At 36.5% G+C, this 25522-nt stretch overlaps 1 protein-coding gene across 2 annotated transcripts in view; it reads left to right on the top strand.

Moving 5' to 3' along the window:
• The window catches only part of PPP2R3A (protein phosphatase 2 regulatory subunit B''alpha), a 202712-nt gene extending 177381 nt beyond the window's left edge, over positions 1-25331 (top strand). For both annotated transcript variants that reach the window (XM_044252310.1, XM_044252309.1), the window contains one exon: positions 22712-25331. In XM_044252310.1, the coding sequence (XP_044108245.1) occupies positions 22712-22838 (127 nt within the window). In that variant the 3' untranslated portion in view covers positions 22839-25331. The remainder of the gene's footprint in view (positions 1-22711) is intronic.
• The last annotated feature ends 191 nt before the right edge of the window (positions 25332-25522 follow it).

The following is a 25522-nucleotide window of genomic DNA, read 5'->3' as shown; positions in this document are numbered from 1 at the left end:
TGTTACACAAGATGAGTAAGTTCTAGAGATCTGCTGTACAACTTTGTACCTACAGTTAAAAATGTGGTATTACGCATTTCAAAATGTTAAAAGGATAAAGCTCTTGTTAATTCTTCCTACAAAATACACACAAGAATACAAGGAAATTTTTGGAGGTGATGGGTATGTTTGGTTCTTTAGTTGTGGTTATCACAGATACATACATATGTCCAAACTGAGCAAGATGTATTCATTAAATGTATACAATTTTTTGTGTAACAGTTAAACCTAAATGAAATTAGGTATATGTAAAGAAAACAACAGGGATCTAACTCATATGTATTAGACAACAGAGCAAATTCTAAGATAATAAAAAGCTTTTTTAAAAATAAAACAAGACTTGAAATCTGAAAGGTCAGAAGCACACCATATCCAGAAAACTCTGATAATGATTCCTTCCCCATCTATTCCCCAGAATTCAAAGATAAATAAAAGTTTGGGGTTTTTTTTTCCATTTTTAAAAATTTCAAGTCATCAGATGGGGGGGTATCACCCTTGCCTTAGATACCGCCATAGTAAAAATGAATACTGGAAGACCATGAAACAACATTTACAACCTCCTCAGAGGAGGACATTCTATAACCCCCCAAAATTTTTTTAAAGATTGTATTTATTTGAGAGAGAGAGAGAGAATAAGCAGGGGGAGCAACAGAGGGAGAAGCAAACCACATGCCAAGCAGGGAGGTAAACCTGGGGCTTGATCCCAGGACTCCAAGATCATGACCTGAGCCAAAGGCAGAAGCTTAACTAACTGAGCCACCCAGGTGTCCATATAACCCCAGATTTTGTACTAACTCAAGATGACATTCAAGCATGAAAGCACAAATGGTACTTTAAAACATGGAAGAACTAAAGGGACTATAGTACCCATGAGCTCTTCTTTAAAAAGGATGTAATCATAAAACCAAGAACAAACTAAAACCCAGATAAAGAGCCCAGAAATGGAACAACCACTATGGAAAAGAAATGACAGTATTCAATCCATTCATATGTAGAAAGCGTAGAGATTAGAACACAATACTCGGGAAAAAATATATAAAACTGGAATGTAGAGAAGAGGAAGAAATATATGTAAAACATTCTAGAAGTAACAACTTCACTGAAAAAGGGAGGTAAAGAGGAGAAAGAAAACTTGTGTGGAAATTTTGTTAACAGGACCTCCATAGATATCTTTTAAAGCTGTAAGTCAAACTGAGGGTTTAGGAATACCAATTAAAATAAACACTTGAAAAACCAAAACCAGACTCTAAGTGTTCTAATTCAATCAGAAAACGTACACATGAAAGAAAAACACGGACCGCAAAGCATAAAGATGACAGAACTAAGGCAAGTATTTTTAGATCACTGAACGTAAAAGGAATAAACTCACTTATTCCATTTTGGAATGACAACAAAGGTTGAATTAAAAAAGAATGAATACTCAAAAAAAGCTATGCATCTGATAGCATATTTTTGAAGCAAAAACTTCAAAAAGAAAATAAAAGAAATTGGAGCCTATTATTTGCAGCCATAGTAAAATATTCCCTGAAAAATAGATAAAACACCTTTGTGGGTTTGTCCAAAGACCATGTATAAAATGAATATTAAGCTACAAACAAAAACTACAGTGGACTTCTAAATAGTAACTACAGTTCAGACCAGCTTCTCATTTAAGGAGGTAGTGTGAAAGCATACTATAGTTTTAGTCTCTCACACCATTTAAAAATAAGAAATACAGAGTACCACTTACAAAGGAAATTTTCAGTGGACTGAAAGAAGGAAAACAGATGGGATCAGATTGAAGAGTAAACAGAACTTAGGTTCTTGCAGGAGGCTAGAGAAGATAATTGCTACAAATAAAAGAAACAGCACTCAAGGGTGATCTATACCTGAATTTGACTGAAACCAAGAGCAGAGGGAGACCAGAAAAAGCAGCATTCAGGTAGGTCAAACCTTTATATATCTCTCCTATCCCTAAAGGAAAGACAAAAAGTGAGAGAGTGGGGTCCTGGAGCAGAGATAGCAAGACTACCGAAATATCCACACCAGCAGCATGGCCCATCCATCCCTTCATTCTCGTTGAAAATAGTAGTAACCTCACATTGCCCCCTCCTAAACAACCAATACAAACAGAGCAGAAGTCTGATTCCAACTACACAGAAAAGTGGACAAATAAAAACAGTTGCAAATATCAATAAAATACTCAATAAATGGAAGAACTTCCACCCTTGGAAGGAGACCCACTACAGCAGTCACAACTAGACCTCAAGTTCATTATATTTACCACTTTTAGAGAGGTAAGAGAATATTGTATTCTTGAAATGAGACTGACCAGTAATTAAAAGAAAAAAATTTTAAATGAAAACACAGTCACTGGGCTGAATAATAAAAGGCACAGTTAAAAATGTTTTGATTTGGGAAGTTGATTATGATACTGGAGTGAGAAATCCTTGCAGAAACCAGTAGAAATAAAAGCCAGGTAATTCCCAGAATTCTAGCCATTTAAAAAAATAAATATACACAGGAATCAGCATACTTTTCTGACCAGGTAGTGAGTATTTTAGGTTTCACAGTTCTGTCACAACTGTTTAGCTCTGGCATTGTGGTATGACAGTAGCCATAGACAATATGTAAGCAAATGAATGTGGCTGTTTTCCAGTAAAATTTTACTAATGCACCCTGAGATATAAACTTCCTGTCATTGTCACATGTCGTGAAGTATTCTTTTGATTTTTTTTTTCAAATTTAAAAAAGCAAAACCTTAGTTCACTGGACTGTACCCAAAAAAGGTGGACAGAGAGATTTATTCAACAGACTGTAGTCTGCCTCTACTAGAGTGAAATTTCAGAACGTAAAAAAGGAAGAACTAGGGGCGCCTGGGTGGCTCAGTGGGTTAAAGCCTCTGCCTTCGGCTCAGGTCATGATCCCGGAGTCCTGGGATCAAGACCCAGATCGGGCTTTCTGCTCAGTAGGGAGCCTGCCTCTCTGCCTACTTGTGATCTCTGTCAAATAAATAAAAAAAAATCTTTAAAAGGTGACTTTCTTTAAAAAGAAAAAAAGGAAGAACTAAAAATCTACCAGAGACAAAAAAGATTATCCACAAAGTGAATGGAAAAAGAAATGGAACAACATCATTCAAATACTGCAAAAAAAAAAAAGCTTTGAATCTAGAATTCTATCCCTATTTATATGTGAGGGCCCAATAAATACATTTTCAGACATGCAAATGTACAAAAAGTTTACCATCCACAGACTATCTCTAAAAGAAGTATTAAGGAATATTCTTCAACAAGAAGGTAAATGGACTGTAGAGAAAACAAGTGGAATGCAAGAAGTAATCATGAGCAACAAAATTAAGAAAATGTATTCTTAGAACCAAATAAATATTGATCACAGATATTCTGTTAAGAGTGAAAGTAAGTCAGGGTGATATACTATTAATCTTTATTAGAGTGAAGAAAACCGATACTGATAATTTATATTTCTCTAGCAATGATGAGTTAAAGTATGTGTGTTAAAAATGTAAGGTCAGTCACTAAGAGAATAAAAATGAAATGGAAAACCTTTTAATCAATTTTTTAAAAAAGACAATTAAGTGGAAAAAATTAGTAAAGAAAACTCAATTGACTAAAAGACGTAAGTGTTAATCAGCATTCTTTTGGTGGCAAGTGACCTAACCTCAACTTGGGATTAGCCAAAAAAAAAAAAAAAAAGAAAGAAAGAAAGAAAAGAAGGAAATATTGGCTTACAGAACTGTAAAGTCCAGGGGTAATACTGACTTTAGAGACTCAGACTTTATTTCATCTCTTACATAATGGTTTCATCTTTTCACTCTTAGCAAGTTTTTCATATGTGGCAGCGAGATGATCACCTGATAGCCTCAAGTTCAAATGAGAAAATCCCTTTCCCCTAAGTTCAGTCAAAAGCCTAGGATTTGTGTCTCTTTGACTCTTACTGGCTTAGTTTGGGTCCCGTTCCTGAAGGAATGAGGCCTAGTACTAGACTTGTACAAGATTCAGGTCCATCCAAACCATATGTTTTCCCAAGGGAAATTAGAAAATATGGCCATAAAAAGGGGAATGCTATGCAAATAAAGAACAACAGATGTCCACTATAGTAAGAAAGAAAAGACAAAAAGATAAAGACAGTACAAAATAAATGGCCAGAATAAGTCCAAATATAGTACCAAACACAAAATTCACATTGGATTAAAAAGTGAACTGTATATTACATTCAGATTCATCCCTAACACAGAGGTAAACATGAAATGAATAGTAACAGGGTTTAATCAGATATGGAACATTAATGAGATAAGCAGAATTCAAAGCTTTTTTTTTTAAAAAAGGATTTTATTTATTTGTCAGAGAGAGAGCATGAGCCGGTGGGGGGATTGGCAGGCAGAGGAAGAAGCAGGCTCCCTGCTGAGCAAGGAACCTGACAGGGGATTCAATCCCAGGACCTGACCAGAGCCGAAGGCAGATGCTTAACTGACTGAGCCACCCAGGTGTCCTGAATTCAAAGCTTTAAAAGAGATTTTTCTTTCCAACAGTTGGCCATGAAAATAGGTTATGAACTTTATGCAATATATAAATCTGATAGAAATACAAAGAAATTATGTATATTGGGGAGAGTATGTGCTATGGGGAATGCTGTGAAATGTGTAACCCTGATGATTCACAGACTTATACTCCTGGGGCAAATAATACATTATGGCAAATAATACATTATATGTTAATAAAAATAATTTTAAAAATAATAAATAGAAAAAAATGCAAGGAAAAATTGTAATCCACAGCCATGTAAAAACCAACAAATCAAACAGGCAAAAAAAAAAAAAAAAAGAATTAGTAGGCTTTCATAGAGGTACTCAAAAGTATACCTGGTACCCAACAAATACACATGGAACCATCGTAGAAGTGCCTATGAATTAAGATATGAAGGAAATTGCAACAACTTAAAATATAAACTGAAATTAACTAAAAACTAAAATGCACATACCTGGAAAGTTAAAAATTAAGCTAAAAAACATTCTTAATAAATTTCAAAATAAGTGTTAAACTAAAGTAGAAGTCCAAATACAAATTATAATCTTTCTAGAACTATGCATTATATTTATTAAAAACCTATGGGATCTGAACAAGGAGAAATTTATAACCTATAGACTAAAATAAATTGATTGGCTATCCTCTCAAAATGTGTGAGAAAGGATGACAAAATAGACCCAAGTACATAGAAGGAAGAAATTAAACCATTTTATTTAAACAAAAATAAATCTATTAATTTATAAACACACACACACACACACAAACATACTTTGTGCCAAGCTCTCTTCTAAATATTTTAATTCACTGGGTGCTCACAAAAACCCTTTTTTGTAGATGCTGTTATCCCCATTTTACATATAGGAAAACTGAACCACAGAAGGTTAAGTAACTTGTCAAAACTACCAATATATAGAAGAATACATCATAAGTAAGTGGGTTTTATCTAAGATTGCTTTAGTGGTTTAACTTTGTAAAGTCTGTCATTAACAGATTGAAGGTGGAAAAAATATATGTGTATAAACTGATTCTTTTGAAGGCATATGATAAATTTAATACATTTTTGGGTTTAGAAAAAACAATCTTAAAACTAAGGAAACTTAAGACATGTAACTTGTTAATGATAAAGATTACTAATCCCACACCCCAAAAATAACCAGCTAAAACTATAATAGGGAAAAATCCTATTCATTGATATAAAAAAAAAAGTGGAAAATATATATGAAGAAGACACAAAACTCACCAAAAGATACAAAGACTATTTGCCATGTTAATACTAATTTATTAATTTTATATAATCCCCCAGAATATGTCATGGAACTTGATAAGCTAATTCTAAAATTCACATAGAACAGTAAATATACAGGAATAGCAGTGAGTTTGGGAAATAAAGATGTGGTGAGAGACAGGGTTATGTATATGATAAAGATAGTATTTTAAATGTGTCAAGAAAAAAACAGTAAAATGTGTCTCTGTGGTGAGTGAAAAAAGTACGTATTAAACTGATGTCTGCATGTAAATAAATAGACTTTAAAAGCTTAAAAGAAATGGAAGAAATTTATAAGAAAATCATTTATGGTTTTGAGTACATTTAAAAAGTGACAAATTCTGTATCACAACCAAAAGGCAAACAAATTGGACTGCATTATATGACCAGCAGTGTTCTTTTATAAATCAGATTCTTTAAAATCAATAATAAGAATGTGAATAATGACCATTTCTAAAACAGTCAAAAGACAGAAATTTCACACAGGAAATAAACACGAAAATTCCCACTTCACCCATAGTTAAAATGCAAATAGTTATGGTTTGCATATATATATATATATATATATATATATGCAAATAGTTAACAGCCAATGATAACAATTTTAAGTGTATTTAAGCATTTAACAGAGCCCCCAAAATATGTGAAACAAAAATTGCCAGACAATTCAACAATGACAGTTGGAGATTTCAACACTCCTCTTTCAGTAACTGAGAGAATTAGAGACAATAAAGATACAAAAGGCTTGAACAACACAGTATGTTTTATCTAATCAGTATATAGAAAACCCTCCAAAAAACAGTAAAATACACTTTTTTGTCAAGTGCACATGAAACTTCTCTAAGACCATATGATTAGCGAACAAAATAAGATCCCATAAATTCAAATGGATTACAGTAAATAAAGTGTGTTGTCTGACCATAATAGAATTAAAGCAATGAGTCACTAACAGTAATCTGGGAATCCCATATTTGGAAATTAAATAATACTTCTAAAGACACAGGGGTCAAAGAAGAAACCACAGGAACCTTATAATCATTTTGAAATGAATGAAAATAAAAGAGCATACAAAAATGAATGAGGTGCAGTTAAAGGAGTTTAGAGGAAGCCTCAGAAAGGTCTAATATCAGTAATATAAGTTTCTACCTTAAGAAGATAGAAAAAGGGCGCCTGGGTGGCTCAGTGGGTTAAGCCGCTGCCTTCGGCTCAGGTCATGATTTCAGGGTCCTGGGATCGAGTCCCGCATCGGGCTCTCTGCTCAGCAGGGAGCCTGCTTCCTCCTCTCTCTCTCTCTCTGCCTGCCTCTCTGCCTACTTGTGATCTCTCTCTGTCAAATAAAATCTTAAAAAAAAAAAAGAAGATAGAAAAAGAGAAAACCAGACCCAAAATAAGTAGAAATGTGGAAGTAATAAAAATGAGTAGAATAGAGCTACCTTACAACCCAGCAATTGCACTACTGGGTATTTACCCTAAAGATACAAACGTAGTGATCCAAAGGGGCACATGTACCCCAGTGTTTATAACAGCAATGTCCACAATAGCCAAACTATGGGAAAGAACCTAGATGTCCATCAACAGATGAATGGATAAAGAGGTGGTATGTGTGTGTGTGTGTGTGTGTGTGTGTGTATATATATATATACACACACAATGGAATACTACACAGCCATCGAAAGAAATGAAATCTTGCCATTTGCAACAACGTGGATGGAACTAGAGGGTATTATGCTTAGCGAAATAAGTCAGTCAGAGAAAGACAACTATCATATGATCTCCCTGATATGAGGAAGTGGAGATGCAATGTGGGGGGGGTTGGGAGATAGGAAAAGAATAAATGAAACAAGATGGGATTGGGAGGGAGACAAACCATAAGAGACTCTTAATCTCACAAAACAAACTGAGGGTTGCCAGGGGGAGGAGGGTAGGGAGAGGGTGGTGAGGTTATAGACATTGGGGAGGGTATGTGTTATGCTGAGTGCTATGAAGTCTGTAAACCTGGTGATTCACAGACATGTACCCCTGGGGCTAATAATACATTATATGTTTATAAAAAATTTAAAAATTATTTTTAAAAATGAGTAGAAATCCATGAAATAGAAAACAGGAAAACAATATGAAAGAATTCATGAAACCTAAAGTTGGCTCTTTGTAAAGATTCTTTTAAAGATAAATATCTGGATCAAGAAAAAAGAAGGCATATATTAACAAAATCAGGAATGGAGGAGGCATCACTATAGACACTACAGAACTTAAAGTAATTATAAAGAAATATTATGAACAATTTTATCCCAATAAATTTCACACCTTAGATGAAATGGGACAAAATCCTAGTAAGACTCAAAGTACCAAAACTGATTCAAGAAGAAATGGAAAATCAGAATAGAGTATAATAAGTAAGGATAATGAATTAGTTATTAAAGGCCTGCATCAAAAGAAAAGTCTAGGTCCAGATGGTTTCACTGATAAATTCTGTGAAATAGTTAAGGGGGAAAAAACAATAACCATCTTTCACAAATACTTTCAGAAAATTACAAGGGAGTACTTCCAAACTTTTTTTTTTCCTCTCTTGAAAGATTTTATTTATTTGACAGAGAGAGAGAGAGAGATCAGAAGTGGGCAGAGAGGCAGGCAGAGAGAGAAGGGAAGGAGGCTCCCCTGAGCAGAGAGCCTGATGTGGGGCTCGATCCCAGGAGCCTGAGATCATGACCTGAACCGAAAGCAGAGGCTTAACCCACTGAGCCACCCAGCTGCCCCCCAAACTTGTTTTATATAGCCAATACTACCCTGATACCAAAGCCAGACAAAGATACAGAAGAAATGAAAACTACAAACCAATATCCCTCAAGAGCATCAATATAAAAATTATTACAAAATATTAGCACATCAAATCCAACAACATATAAGAAAGATATGGGGCTTATCCTAGGGACAGAATGCTGGCTGGCTGACATCCAAAAATCTATTAATTTAATACACCATATTAATAAGTGACCAAAGAAAAGTCATCATGGACACAAAAGCATTTGACAAATTCCAACATCCATTCACAATAATTCTCACGAATGTAAGGATAGAGGGGAACTTCCTTAACCAGATATGTTGTGGTGTTGGTCTGTTCTCATTGATCTTGGGAGGGGTCGTCTCTGCCTCTTGGACCCAAATGTGTGTTTCCTTCCCCAAATTATGGAAGTTCTCAGCTATGATTTGCTCAAATACATCTTCTAGACCTCTGTCTCTCTTTCCACCGCCACCCCCCCCAGCATCCCAGTACTTCTGATGTCGGAACTTTTCATTTTGTCACTAATCTCTCTCAGTTTGATTCCTTGGGTTTTAATTTGCTTTTCCCATGCTGTCTCAGTTTCCTTTTTTTCTGTTATCTTATCCTGTATCTCACTAATTCGTTTTTCTGCCTTGTATACCTTGGCAGTCAGCATATCTTAGACTGTAATTCATTCATAGCATTTTTAAGTTCGGCCTGATTAGATCTCATTTCTGCTCTTAGAGATTCTATATTGTTGTTAATATTTTTCTCAAGTGTAGATCTCGCGTTGATAATTGTTACTCTGAAGTCAATTTCTGTCATCTTGGTTATATCCATATCCATTAGTTCTGTGGCAGAGTTTGCAATCTCTGAATCTTTCCTTTGTTGAGCGTTCCTCCTCTTAGTCATTCTGTTGAGGGGCAGTTGAGGGATTGTGCAGAGTCCAAATTATTGACCAGGAAGATGCAGCTATTTTATACGGACCTTAGGGTTGTCGGCCTCTTGTTCTTCAGGCCTGTCTTCTGGGGGAGGGGCCTGCTGCGCTGTTGCTCAAGCAATCCTGTTTGGGCAGAGTTGTCCTGCCCCCTGTTGTGGGGGGGATGGATTCAGAGAAAACCGGTTTTGGCGGGGGTGGGGGGGGGAGTTTGCTTTCTGGCAGCTTTCCCTGAAAGCTTTCCCCATCTCCTCTGAGAGAGCAGAAGTGACTGTATCCAAACCCCTTGAGACCAAACTCTGTTTTTAGAGATTCAGATAGCTCTTCTTACATCTTCTTACATCTCAGGCTGATTTTGTGGGTATTCAGAATGCTCTGGTAGACATTCAGCTCAATTCAGGGGACTGGTTGAAAAAGGGTCCCCTACTCCTCTGCCATCTTTTTCCCTGGGCACCCCCCCTTTTAAAAAAATTTTATTTATTTGACTCAGAGAGAGATCACAAGTAGGCGGGGGGGGGGGGGAGCAGGCTCCCTGCTGAGCAGAGAGTCCAGTGTGGGGCTCTATTCCAGGACCCTGAGATCGTGACCTGAGCCAAAGGCAGAGGCTTAACCCACTGAGCCACCAGGCGCCCCATTCCCTTGGGCCCCTTACCTAGATAAAAGGCATCTACAATTAACATACTTACAGTGAAAAATTGAATGCCTTCCCCCTGAGATCAAGAACAAAGTAGAGATGTTTCTATTCATTTCAACTCAACATTGTAACTAAGGGTTCTATGTTTTGCAGTAAGATAAGGAAAAGACTGAAAGTATTCAGATTGTAAAGGAAGTAGTAAAACTATTTGTAGATTATGTAACCTTGAAGCGGAAAATAATTCAAATAAAAGACCTGAAGCAGATTCTATCACAAAGCTACCAGAACTAATGAGCTAGTAGTTAGCAAGATCTCAGAATATAAGTTCAATATACAAAAATTAGTTGTATTTCCATATACTAGCAGTGAACAGTCCAGTAGGGAAATTCAAATAAAAAGAATAATTCTCTTCACATTAGCATCAAAAGGAACAAAATATTTAGGAATTAAATATAACCAAAGAACTATAATACTTGCACACTGCAAACTGCCAAAATAATGCTGACCTAAATTGGATTAGAAAGTTAAGTACTGTTAAAATGTCAGTTCCACCAAATGTGCAGATTTAACAAATTCCCTACTAAAATCCCTGCAGGCTTTTGTTGTAATTGGCAGACTGATCCTAAAATTTATGTAGAAATGCAAAGTACCTAGAATAGCCAAACTTTTTTTTTAAAGGAACAAAATTGAAGGACTTGGGCTGCCTGGTTTCAGAATTTCCCTTAAACCAAATAATTGAGACATTGTAGCATTGGCATGTATAAAAATAGATCACTTAAACACTCTAGAAATAGACCCTAATATGGACGGCCAATTAAGTTTCAACCAGTGCAGAATAAATGACGTTGAAATCATTGGATATCCATATACCCAACAAAAGACCCCCAATCCATATCTCATACCGTATACAAAAATAACTCAAAATGGATAAAAGACCTAAGTGTGAGAGCACAAACTCTATAGCTTCTAGAATAAAACAGGAGAAAATCACTGTGACCTTGAGTTAGGCAAGAGCAATTAAAAAAATAAATTGGGCTTCCTTCAGAATTAAAAACTATTGCTCTTCAGAAAGCACCATTAAGTAAATGAAAAGTTTGAGAGAAAATATTTCCAAAACAGCTTGATAAAGGGCTTATATCCAAAATATGTAAAGAATTTTTACCACTCAATAATAAAAAAACCAATAACCTAACCTTTAAACAGACAAAGAATCTAAATAAACACAACTAAATTAGAGACTCAAACAGCAAATAGTTACAGAAAAGATGTTACATGAAAAGATGAGAAGATTGTTAGACATTAGGAGAAAGCCAAAACCACAGTGAGACCTACCACACAGCCACTAGACCAACTAAAACCACTAGTTGACAATGATGTGGAGAAGTGGAGAAGCTGGAACCTCATACATTGAACTGATGAGGATGTAAAGTTATATAGCCTCTTTAGAAGAGTTTGTCCACCTGTTAACATGTAAACAATGCACTCATCATATGAATCAGCAATTCCACTCCTAGGAACTGGCCCAAGAGAAATGTTCACCCAAAGACTTGTACATGAATGTTTATAGCTGCATTTTTCATAGTTACCCAAAATTCACACTGGTGAATTGATAAAATACAGTATATCCATAAGATGGAATGATACTCAGCAATAAAAGAGGAATAAACTATTGATAAACACAGTATGGATGGATCGCAAAATAAACTAAGTGAAAGAAGCTAGACAAAGTATAACCCACTTGATTCCATTTATTTAAAATTCTAGAAAATGCAAATTAATCTGTCATGACCACAGATTAGTAGTTACCTTGGGAGAAGAGCAGTGATTATATAGGGGCATAAGTAGACTTTGGTTGGGAAGCAGGGGAATGGATATCTTCATGATCTTGAATGTTAAAATGCTTTTACAGGTACATACAAAAAAATCAAATTTTCATGTATGAGCAATTCATTGTATGTCAGTTATACCTCAATAAATAAAAGAACTAATACATGCAACAACATGGATGAGTCTCTCAAAAATATCACTCTATGTGAAAGAAGCCAAACACTAAAGACTATGTATTATATGATTCCATTTGTAAGAAATTTCTAGAAAAAGCAAAACTGTAGAGCAGAAAGCAAATCAGTGTTTGCCTAGTTCCAGGAATGAGAGTGACTACAAACAGGCACAAAGGAGAGGAGGGACAAATGGAGGGATGAAATAATGTTATAAAATTAGATTGGGGTATTGGCTGCACAACTGTAAAAATTTACTAAAACACATTGAACACTTAAGATCAATGAAGTATATGTAAATTATATTTCAGTAGAACGTGTAAGAAAAAAAGCAAGAGTCAGAAAGTTTCTAGCTTACGAAATTGACAGCTATTTTTAAAATAAAATGCTAAAGATAATATTAATTCAATAAGTGTGTGTATTACTACTGTATACTAAGCATTATCGGATATTGATGAACACAGACAGGATCCCTGACTAAGCAGGGAGAACAGACAGAAGCAAATAAAGTATCTTACCTGCTTTTTTTTTTTTCAAATTCAGATTCAGAGGGTTTAAAATCAATGTTTAAATTTTAAAAAACTTAAAATCAATGTTTAAATATAAGGACGTGAATTATCACTTCCCTGTAACATTGATATGGCAAACTGAACCATTCGTGGGGCCTCTTTATAAGGTGTGTAAATCTAGCCTCCTGCAATCCACTAGAAAAATCCTCGGAAATATTTTATTTGCTTCTTTCTGTTTAAGAGAAACAAACCCCCCCACACACAATTTTTTGCTTTATTTTTAATTTTATTTTAATTCAATTTACATATAAAGTATTATTGGTTTCAGAGGTAGAGGTCAGTGATTCATCAGTCTTATATAATACCCAGTGCTCAGTATATCACGTGCCCTCCTTAATGTCCATCACCCAGTTACCCTTTACCCATCCCCTTACTCTTCTCCCCACCAGCAACCCTGTTTGTTTCCTATGTTTGAGAGTCTCTTATGGTTTGTCTTCTTCTCTGGTTTCATCTTATTTTAATTTTTCCTCTCTTCCTCTATGATCCTGTTTTGGTTCTTAAATTCCACATATCAGCAAGATCATATGGTAATTGTCTTTCTCTGACTTATTTCACTTAGCATAATACTGCTTAGTTCCATTCACATCATTGCAAATGGCAAGATTTCATTTTTTGATGGCTGAGTAGTATTCCATCTTAACTGCTTCCCATAGAGGAAGCACACTGCAATAACAACTCACTCAAGACTCACTATGCAATAAGACAAACACTTTCAGATATTGATGGTTGAAACAAATTGGCCAAAACTCCCTGGAATGTAATTTGACAGTATGTAGCAACAGCCTGAATTTTCACCCTTTGACTCACAATTCCATTTTGTAAATAATCAGAAGTCTGGATAGACCTGTTCTATCCAAACAATTGGCTTTGGCCACTGGTCATTCTAAAATTAAAAAATTCAAAAGTAACAAAAATGTAAAGTAATACAATGGTTCAATAAGTCATGGTATCGATGTGTTACATTTTGCAAACACTGAAATTTTGTGTTTACATAAAAACATAAGAGGGGGTTAGAAAACTGTAATATTTCATTATTACAAATGTGTACATCTATGATATACAAGCTAAAATATAAGGCTATAAACTGTTAACTCTGAGATTGCAAATAATTGGCTTTTTTTTATACTGGTCTGTAATTTGTAAGGTTCATAAAATAAGCATGTAATTCTTCAATAGGAAAAATGTTTTCTCCCTATCTGTTTACATAGGTAATGTGTCTAAAATAGGTAATACATAGATGGTATGTATGCACAGCAGAAGAGATAGAAAATATAATGAACAAAAAACTGCATCTAAAATTCACCATCCAAAGACAGGCAGTCTGTCTTCCCTTCCAGACATTTCAATGCAAAGAGATAATGTTTTACAAAAATGGAATTTATACTACATATTATTTTGTAACTTGCTAAAAAGGAAGGAGAAAACAGATAGCAAGATAAACACTTAGAAGTTTGTTGGTCTAAAAAGAACAACTGATGGCAGCTAAAGAGAATAAACAACTGACTCAAGCAGAAGTTTTTCCAGTTGTGGTCCTTGGAGAAGGCAACAGTGTGCCTGGAAGAAAGAGAGGAGAGGCAAAGGGATGCAGACAGATGAAAAGGGGAGGGGTCATGAGAGGAGATGCAGAGACCAGCTGTAATGAAATTCGAGCAGTGTATATGAGAGGCTTCTGCTAGATACTCCTCTTCTCATGTTGTAGGAGATAAGATAAGGCCTCCATAGAGCACATGTGAGTGACGAGGTCCTGAGGGGAGAGACGGTTTACAATAGCCCTTAGAGTGAGAACTAGAATGTCAAAGGAAAAGGAAGACCGGTTTACAGTTGTTAATAGCTGACTGATACATTCAAAAGCAAGGCCAGACCCAGAAGCCCAAGGTTACACTGCCTAGGGCTTTATCTCAAGAAGAATTACAGATACATCAGGGTGAGTCTGTCAAACAAAACTTATAAGACTCAAATATTAGACATGGAAGAACTGCTACTATGGAAAGCGCAGAGGCTTAGGAAGGAGACAGACAGATCCGGTTCTATCCACCACTCACCAGCTGGGCAGGTTATCTGACTCCTGAGGCTCAGTTTCAGAAGACTCCAGCAACTAACGTTCCTAAGGTGGTTGTGACAATCTAAGATAATATATCTAAACACCCAGCACATAGTGGATACCTGATAAATAGTAGCTATTACTATCATTACTACTCCTTGTATGGAAAGAGATACAAAATAAAAGCATGGAATTTGGAGTTAGACGAACCTAATAATTTCAGATCCTTGCTCTGTCACGTAACTAGCTGTGCAGTCCCAGGTATCCATGCCTTAGCATTACCTACACCATGAGGATACCACCTGCACACTGAGCTGTTTTAAGAATTAAGACAATGTGTACACTGGCTGTTACTACTACTACTACTACTGTGATCTTGGCCACATTAGAAAACCTCCTGAACTAGAATTTAATCAGCTATATTACCATTCCATGACCTACCTTGTTCTCTTCTTTCCCAGGGCACAGTACATGGCTCACATTCAACACACAGTAAATATGTTGCATAAACAACAAAACTATACAGAGAATTATATATAATGTATCCAACAATAGCATATAAATGCTGGAAAAAATGGAGCTCTTTGTATTTCCATGAGAACCTGGGCTTCTCAGGGCAAAAATCACTGACTTTTTGTTTGGATGGTTTTTTGGTTTGGTTTTGGTTTTTTGTTTTTTTTTTTTTTTTTGTTGTTGTTGTTGTTGTTTTGCCTTTTTTTTTTTTTTTTTAAAGTAGGCTCCCTGCCCAGACTGAAGCCCAACACAGGGCTTGAACTTATGACCCTGAGATCAAGACCTGATCTGAGATCAAGAGTCACCTGCTTAACTGATTCAGCCACTCAGGTACCACCAAAGACCACTGTTTTACTCATCTTTTAATTGTAACACCTGGCAAATGTTAGGAATGTAGGAGATCCTTAGCAAATGTTTACTGGCAAAGAAGGCAATAGTCCCAGCAGCCACCTCACTACAAGGATAAACTTCAGGATTCCAGACAACTTGACCCTCCAAAAACAACTTGAAATTCTCCATCTACTTTACCATCTAACAAACTTCATAGGTAGCCTTTGTGTCAGGTAGCTGTACTGCCAAATTCAAGGCTAGTACTTAAGCCTTCAAGAATAACTGAGCAATAACTCCAGATATGAGAAAGACTGCAAACGTTGAGGCTGTAAACACTGTGAATTATCACGACTAGCACACAACATAATCACAGCATACAACATCATTTGTATGAATTCAAGGTAATGTATGGTCCTGGGTGAAACCAGATAGGGTACCAGTTACATAAACCAATTCAGCTGCCTCCTATATGAAGATAACAGGTTAGGATGCTAAACTTATTTATAATTAACACTCTTATGATCTCTGCAATAAGAAAATTACATAAAGCAGGCTAAAGAGTCCTCCATGTTGCTACCTTAGGAAACTGAGACCTACAATAATCAAACCTTTCTGCCAATGTGACAAATAATCTGTTTACTTTTTTAGTTAAGAATATTTTACATTATTGGGGTACCTGGGTAGCTCAGTTGGTTAAGTGGCTGCCTTTGGCTCAGGTCATGATTCCGGAGTCCCGGAATCAAGCCCCACATGGGTCTCCCTGCTCAACAGGAGTCTTCTTCTCCCTCTGACCCTACCTCCTCCCATGCTCATTCAAATAAATGAATAAAATCTTTTGAAAAAACCTTTACATTATCTTAAAAATATTTCTTACAGGATATTCTGGTATTTTACCAACAGCTTTACATTTGATTAACCTAGATTAAAAACAATTTCCTTTTTTTATTCTGAGAGTCTTTATCTGATTAGTAGAGACAGAGAGGCTTGCTGCAGAAAAATTGGAAAATATAAAGAGATTCAACTCACTTGGTTCATCCAGAGATAACCATTATTTACACTTTAAGTGTATTTCTTTTTGATGCTTAATGTTACTAGAGTGTTCAAAAACATGACTTTTAATGCTTCAGAAGTGTTCTCTCAAGCAATAGTTCACATCCATTTCTCTATTATTGGACATTTAGAAAATAGAACTGTTTACCCCTGAATGTTTTTAAAAGTAGCTTTTTCCTTTATATTAAATACAAACTTACATGAATTACTCTTTGTAAGAGTTACATACTTATTTCCAGCACTGGAAAGTAAGGTGCTGTAGTTAAAGAAGGCCAGCCCCAAACCCCCCAGATCATCTTCTAGGAATGCAGTAGTGTGGAGTAAGGGGTTGTGTGGAGCCTGACTATCCTCAACAAGGTGGAAGAATTTAACAGAGGAGCAGAAATAATGAGGGAAAGGGGAGGTAATGTGTATATATATTGGGGCGTAAGAGGCGAAGGAATGACAGTAATTAATACTGTAAAGCATGAGTTACAATCTTACAAGTAGAACAGTTCTGAATCATGTTTTATAGTGCTTAGTAAACAGCACCTTTATACAGACCTGAATTTAATATATGTTTTCATTTTTCCTGGATTCAACATAACAAGACAAAGCCCAATTTTAATTTATTTCAATAAAGATTCACTGGTACTTACTTAGTGCAAAGCACTGTGGTTAATAATGAAAATGAGTGAAACCCTAACCCTCCCTTCAAGTTCATATAATTAGAATGTATTTAACTCTAATTTTCATATTATCTACATGCAAACTAAATAAGAATAAACAACTGGTGGCTCATGACCCTAGGGAGCTGCAAGAGATCAAAAATGAAGTCTGAGGCAAGAAAGTGGGGCGCCTGGGTGACTCAGTCGGTTAAGCGTCTGTCTTTGGCTCAGGTCATGATCCTAGGGTCATGGGAGCAAGCCCTGCATTGGGCTCCCTGCTCAGCGGGAAGTCTGCTGAGATCCTCTCCCACTCCCCGTGCTTGTGTTCCCTCTCTCGCTGTGTCTGTCAAATAAATAAAATCTTAAAAAAAAAAAAAAGTGGATGTACATATTAAGAAAATTTAAAAAGAGTTGAAACAAAAGATTTTCTAGTTACTGAACGAGGTCAACAAGAAAATGCACTGAAGCAAATATCCAACTTCTAAAGGTGTTTCAGTTAATCCATTTTACCTAAGTGAGTTAAGATTTAAAAGTATAAAGGAAAGATTCATCCTCTCCTATTTCTAAAGCATTATAGACTCCAAATTAAGGAACTATTTAACATTTTATTCTGTGCTTATGGCCAAGATATGTGTTAATTTCCTCAGACAAACCCCAAATCAAATACTATATCCCTTTACCCCTGTAAGTAGAATCCCAAAAATGGAATCAAACCACATTCCCAGACAACCACACAAATCCTTTTTCCGACCATATACATGCCAGTCATTATTTCTGTTTATTCAGGAAATCTGCACAACCAGCCGTAATACTTTTGCCCAGAAATTGTTCATCTAAGAGGGAAAAACTGCTTAGAGAAACAAGTTTCTAAAGGCAACCTTTTGCTAGCAAAAATACCTTAGGCTAACATCACCATGTTAATACTTAGATATTACCTAGTTATACTTCGGTATACCTAGGCTTTCTAGCGAACTATTTGTGAACCCTAGGAGTTCTGCTTTAATCCTCTGACCCTGCTACTCATTCAAAAATAGCCAGTTTAGTTAACAGAATACTTAATAAAATAATCTTCATATGTGCTCAGAAGAATCCCAGTTACCTATAAGTAAACCTAGAAGTGGTCTAGAGAACAGAATAAAGTTTAGGCTCTTACCATTCTGACTTCAGTGACTTCACAAAGACTTCTGCATCCTCACCATTTTACTCCAGCCTTCCTGACAACTTGACACATCATTTCACAAAGAGCATTAGGACATCAGTTTTTTTTTATACTATATATAGCCCAAGAAAATTAGTGAGTTGGAAAATGGGACACTTCATAGTCAAGTGGGAAAGACAATTACATAATTGTGAAGGAAACAGAGTGAACCAATAATGGAGATTTAGGGTGCTGAGCAAATTCCTGAGGTGTTGAGAACCTAAAGGTTGAAAGGGTAATAGTGACAAAAAAAGCAGGGAGCAAAAATGTTCTAGGTAGAGGAAGAAACATATGCAGTGGCTCCAAGGCAGGAAAAAATGTATTGAGGACATTTTTAAAAGACTAGTATGGCTGAAATATAATAAGACACAGAGGAAGATGTGGCTGGAAGGATTCACGGAGGACAGATCATGCCAGCCTTTGGGAAGCTATTGAAAGAGTTAAACAATGAGGTAATATAATCCCACTTACATATTTTGAAGATAGTAATCTTCAGTAGTAGTGCAAGAATAGAAGCAGGGAGACAAATAAGGAAAGCTTTGCAGACATGTAAATAAGAGATGGTGGTAGGGATTGAGTACATGTGCCATGATGAGCACTGGGTTTTGTACAAAAGTAATGAATATCACTTTATTCTACACCTGAAACTATTATATTGTATGTTAACTGGAATTTAAATTTGAAAGATTTTTAATGGGGCACCCGAATGGTTCAGCCAATTAAGTGTCTGACTAGATCTCAGCTCAGGTCTTTATCTCAGGGTCCTGAGTTCAAGCCCCTCATTGGGCTCCATGCTGGGTGTGGAGTCTACTTAAAAATGATTGCTGGGGCACCTGGGTGGCTCAGTTGGTTAAGCGACTGCCTTCAGCTCAGGTCATGATCCCGGAGTCCCGGGGATCAAGTCCCGCATCGGGCTCTCAGCTCCATGGGGAGGTCTGCTCCTCCTTCTGACCTTCTCCTCTCTAATGCTTTCTAAAAAAAAAAAAAAAAAAAAGATTGCTAGATGTGGGGCACCTGACTGGCTCATTTGGAAAAGTGTATGACTTTGGATCTCAGGGTCATGAGTTTGAACCCCATATCAGATGTAGAGATTACTTAAATGAATTTTTTAAAAACGATGGTTATTCAGGCATTGGGAATCAGGGAAACTTTTAATGACATCTCAGATTAAAAGATGAACACAAGTTAACAAAAGGGTTAAGGGCAGTGCAAGCCACCAAAGAACACATACAGTGGCATTAGATCCCAAGACCATAAACCATTTGGACAAGGTAAATAGCCTGGTATAGCAATAGCAAAGGGTATGTGACAAGAGTGAAGACAGGAAGGTCAGCTGTTAGAAAACTACTGCAATGAAAATACAGTGCCTTGAACTCAATCAGTGGCAACAGGGAGGAAGAGGCAAAATTGTGCCCATGTATTATTATAAAAGGTAGAAGAGACTGGCTGGATTTGAAGAAGGGACGGCAAAGGAAGAGAAATTTGGGGTCACTGGATTAGGTGATTATGGTAGAGCCAGGTGTGTGGGAAAGGTGAGTTCAGCTTTGTATATACTGCCATAATGGAAGTGCTAGAGAGGAGGCAGTTGGATACATGGCAGTCTCCAAGTTATAAAGAGGCTGAGGCTGGGCATATACATTTAGAAACCACAGGTAAACATGTGATGAATAAAGCCTTAAGAAAGACTGGCCATCCAGGAAAGTAGAAAACAAGCACAGCTTAATCCAGAATGTTGGGATGCACTAACATTGAAGGTGCAAGAGTTAGAGCAGGGTTTCTCAACAGCATTGATGCTTTAAGCTGGGTAATTCTGCTGTGAGTTATTGTCTAGCACATTGTAGGATATAGGTAGGATCCCTGAACTCTACCCATTAGATGCCAAGAGGACCTACTCAGTTGTGACAATCAAATATGCATCCAGGCATTACCAAATGTCCCCAGGAGGGAAAATCACCCCTATTTGAGAAACACTAGGACAGAGTAGAAGTCTCCAGGACTCTAAAAAAGGTTCTGAATGCACTCCCTCAATCCAGAAGACTCCTCCAAAGTCTCTATGCATAATAGTACTGTTCTTGGTGCCCTTAAAAGTAAAAGGGTAGCATTCCACTGTAACCAACCTACAGGGCATTGGAATAGCTTAATGAACTAGATTGGATCAAATCCATTATTAGAAATCCCACTTCCGGTATGAGGCTACAGTGGAAAAAATACTCTTTTGTAAAAATTTTATTCACAAATGACACACAAAATATGTGACTCTGCCCCCCAATATAGGATTAGATGTCACCATCATGTTCCAGTAAGCCCCAGCATTCTCTATCATGAGAATAATACCTAACATTTTCCAAGAGTTTATGATTTAATCTCCACTTGACCTTCATAAGAGGTGGGAACTGCTATTAAGTCATTAGTTGAGGAAACTGGTGCAGAGGGGTTAAGTAACATGCCCAAAATCACATCGCGTGATCAAACTGAGATTGGAACCTGTCTTTTCCAAAGCCCATGCTCTAAGGCTAAACACTTTACCATTATTCCAGAAGGCCTCCATTAGGGTACAAGTGCTGTGAGGAAGGGGCTAGTTCTGTCATTGTCACCATTGTGAAATGGTGAAATAGCATTTGGCTCATGCCTAGAACAGGACCTCACGTATTTACTGAATGAGTCTCAGTTCAGGCCTAACTTATTCGCAGATCTTCTCTGAGATGTTTAAGATCCTGAGAGCTCAGACAGTAAGTGTGGGCTATTGTCTTCCACTCCTGACAGGAAATAAGCAGTCACAGTAACTGATAACTGCATTGCTAGAACTAGCTTTTGAGAATTTTGTTCCAGAAATGGAGGCTCAACCATCAACCCTGCTTCACTTCCATTAAAGCAGTACCCTCCCTAGTGCCTCCTTATCCAGGAGACGCCAGTTACACTGAGACCTCAAAGAGGTAGGGGAAGAGTAGAAACAAATTAAGTATAGAATGGAATATTTCTGCAAAATGAAGTTGTAAATACTGTTTGATAGGATCAAAAATTGGTACTCAAGGGGCGCCTGGGTGGCTCAGTAGGTTAAGCCGCTGCCTTCGGCTCAGGTCATGATCTCAGGGTCCTGGGATCGAGTCCCACTTCGGGCTCTCTGCTCAGCGGGGAGCCTGCTTCCTCCTCTCTCTCTCTCTGCCTGCTTGTAATCTCTCTCTGTCAAATAAATAAATAAAATCTTTAAAAAAAAATTGGTACTCAAGGGTAAGCTTTCCAAATATTAGATAGGCTTTTTTTTTTTTTAACATTCTCGAACTTCTATTCAAAAATGTTTTAGGGGTTTGAATAGGTATTACCTCTACTACTGGACACACCTGCCTTACCATATTTTTCCCCATTAGACAACCTTGGTATCTTTTTGATGAAGGGACTGTATGTCCAGAAGTATGTAAAGTCCTCAAAAAGGATGAAAAGATGAAGCTGGTGATACCAAATTCTGTGACAGACAGTAATTATGATGTATTATTTTTCTGGGTCCAGATGTAGCCTCAGCTTATTTATCAATTTAATATTTCAAGCAGCCTTCATTCCCACTAGATCAAGTATTTTGTTGTCCCTGCATAAGGCCACCCTCAGGAATAGCTAAGGGTGAAGATGATGGAGTTCAGGAGATACCAGTATTTCTAAGGAGAATAAGCAAAGGAGATATGCTGGAAATTCTGTAAAGGATGTAAGGAAATAATGAATTAGCTTTAATCTGTTCTATGTATATATTTGCACACCTAAATGTACTTCTTGGAAACCAGGGAAGCTATAGAGCAAGTTGAGGGGTGAGAATGTTCCCCACTCTGCATGGAAGGCATTCATGTAAAGCTTGTACTTTCTGGACCTCAAACCCTCCCCAATCTAGCCACATCCATAATATGCTCTCATTCCCACCAACGCTCCTAGGGAAAGCTAGATACAGCATATTTTCAACAAATTCTAACATGAACTTGGGTTTAAGGAACAGGGAGAATATGTTTTCTGTTCTAGATGGTAGCATTTTCTAGGGAGAATATGTTTTCTGTTCTAATGGTAGCATTTTCTCTCCAGCATGGCTTGTTTATAGCTGTCATTTAGTAGCTGAGGGCACTTTTTTGTAAGCTGGCGGTCTTCAGTCCCTGGTTTGTCATATTTGATTCCTACTCAAATGCTGACATATTTAAAAAAAAAAATCAGTAACTCACTTTTGTTTGTTCTTTCAGCTCCTTTGAAGATTATGAAACAGAGGAAACTGTCTCTCCCTCTGAAATTGGAAACAAAGGCAATAAAATAGTAACCTCAGACCTTTCAGAAAAATGTGGAAGGCTTCAGTCAGTGGATGAAGAGTAGCAGCCAGTGTCTACAGGAGATACATGTTTTAAATGTCTTTTTCTTGTGGAGATGCTCCAGTTTGCATACTGCTTTTAAAGGCTTTGATTTCTGCAAGTATGTATCTGCACTAGGAACTTTAAAACGTTTTAATAGGTCTGGATACACATACTCAATTTGGGGGACTCCTCCAATTTGCCTCAGAGCTCTTGGCACAGCTTTTTCTCCAAACAAATAGTGATATACACCACCTTCCGACGTCTGTGAATTGGCACTCTTCACCCCTGAATGTACCAAGGATCCCTCGAGGACAGTGCCAAGCACAGTTCTCTGCACAAAAGCAGGTGTTGCCTCTGTTGTCCAGCATCTCTGAGGCCCCTCAGGGCTCCTATGGAGCCCAGAAGAAACCTTCACTTGCAGAAAACTTGAGTCAAAAATATTCTGGAACTTTAAAAAGCAGTTAAGGGCCTCCAGAAGTGACTTAACCCTGGTAATAAAAGCACTGCCAAAACATCTCAACAGACTTTAAATATGTGTACTGGAGGAGTTCAAAGATCTTGAACTTACTTGGTTTAATGTAACTTCACAATGACCTGCCAAACTGCTAGTCACTTTACATCCTCAGGTATTGTAACCACTGGGCCTTCCAACCTTGCTGGCAAGTTCTGAATAATCTCTCCCCTTTCTGACTGTGGATCTTAGATGAAATATGATGAAAAAAACATTTAATTACAGAATTTGACTCATACTTGAAAAAAAGTTTCCTTTTAACTTATCTAACATTTGTGAAGAATTACTGAATGACTTATTAATCTCCAAATTAGTTGATACCCCATCTGTACTTCCTACTAGAAGGCCTACTGTGAAGACTTAGTGATACATGAAAATTCTTACTAGATGTATTCCTTTCATCACTGAATATTAGACTAAGCCAACAGTTAAGGCCTCAATCCCTTCATATTGAAAATAACAATTTCAAATATTCTCTCACCTAAATATTTATCACAAAAACGGAAAAAAAGTGATGCCACCCATAAAGGAAGACTGTTTCGTCTGTACTGTAGAGGTAGATGTGTTCATTACAGAATTATACATTTTTTCAGCAAGCCACAGTGCAGCCAAATCCTATAATGTCCTTAAAGATAAAACAAAATAAACTATGAAAAAGAATGGACATTAATAGTGTAAGCAAAAGAAACCCCCAAGAAACTAACATCTATGTCAAAGTCCTCACCTTTTCCCCTGGGTTTTTTCCTTTAACCACAAGTCCTAAATGTCAGAACAGTATCCCTTGTCACCCTGCTTTTGTTCCTCCTAACCAATGTTAAGTTAAAAAAATTAAAATAATCAGACCTATAATCAGGCTATGGTGGGCAAAAGTAGAGATAAGTGCTATTTAGGAAATGTACCATCAACTGGTACAATAATAGCTTGGGTTTTGTTGTTGTTGTTTTCAGTATCCTCTGTTGCCTGCTATTTTACTTTTCATGATCAGAATTAATCCTCTACTTCATGGTAACAGAAAATGATAAATATTAGAATTTGGCATCTAATAGTTCACCAACTAAAAGCTTTAAAAGATGACTAAATTTTTAGAAAACACCACGTAATAACCTAAACACACTAGTAAATTAGGATTTAAAATATTTGTGATATGTGAAAGTTACCATCTATTCCATCCACTCTTTACTAGGGAGAGAAGGCCATTTTTTAAAAAAAATTTCAGATAAAATATTAAAAAGATAATACTGGCTTAGAAGCCAGATATGGTTTAAAGGTTTTATTATCCATAATGATCTAAACTATTTCTAAAGACTCCATCAACAAAAAGTTCTAAAGACTCCATCAACAAAAATTAATCTTCCAATATATATTTGATTTTTTTTTTGGTACTATTTGGCTTTTATCTTTTTACCTTGTGTCTCCTTACTGAAATCCTCTTGCTTTTACTTTGGTCTGTATTTGGTTTAAAAGTCTGTAATTACTATAAAAAGTAACAGCTACCAGTATCATTCCATTTAAGATAAAGCTATTTTAATTTAGGTTACCCAAAGTATATTTTCAGACGTTGTCACTGTAGTCCTTTCTTAAGAGTTGAATGCAAGAAATGTGAATTTCAAGGAACTAGGACTTTCTGGTAAATACCTCACCAAATAAACCTGCCCAACTAGAAATTTAAAGTTTTTACAACATCCCAGGCTGCATAATAAAAATTAAATTGAGGGTTATTGTGGTCTTAATGCTATTCAGTGAAAAGTGAGTTTCATAGCGAAAACATTAATTGCCAAGGTAATCAAATTAATAAAATTGTGTGTATTTTCCCTGCATATTATCTATGTCATTGTGTACAATTCAAAGTGTTTATAAAATTCTAGATTGATCAAATGAGGTAAGTCATTTGCTCAACTTTTGGAAATGTTATGAAGTGTGCTTGGGTGGAGAAACCTGCATGATTTAACTTGTTTTTGTTTTTCCCTTTTTGCAAAACTAAATAAAGAGACAAGTTGTCAAATACGAACCATGTTCACTAAGATAGTCACTACATATTTTTGGTGTTATTCACACTTGCACCTCATTTTTATGTTTGAAAGAGTAACATCACAAACAAACTGTAGTTTCAAAGAATAATTCTTTGAATCCCTGGGAAAATCATAAAGGAATATCTAACTGGTAAGTTCTTTCCTTTGGGGGGATAAGGAAGAGGA

The sequence above is a fragment of the Neovison vison genome, chromosome 6 (assembly GCF_020171115.1).
Source record: "Neovison vison isolate M4711 chromosome 6, ASM_NN_V1, whole genome shotgun sequence".
Lineage (NCBI taxonomy): Eukaryota > Metazoa > Chordata > Mammalia > Carnivora > Mustelidae > Neogale > Neogale vison.
The sequence above is the reverse complement of the archived record's forward strand: the minus strand, read 5'-3'. Positions and strand labels throughout refer to the sequence as shown.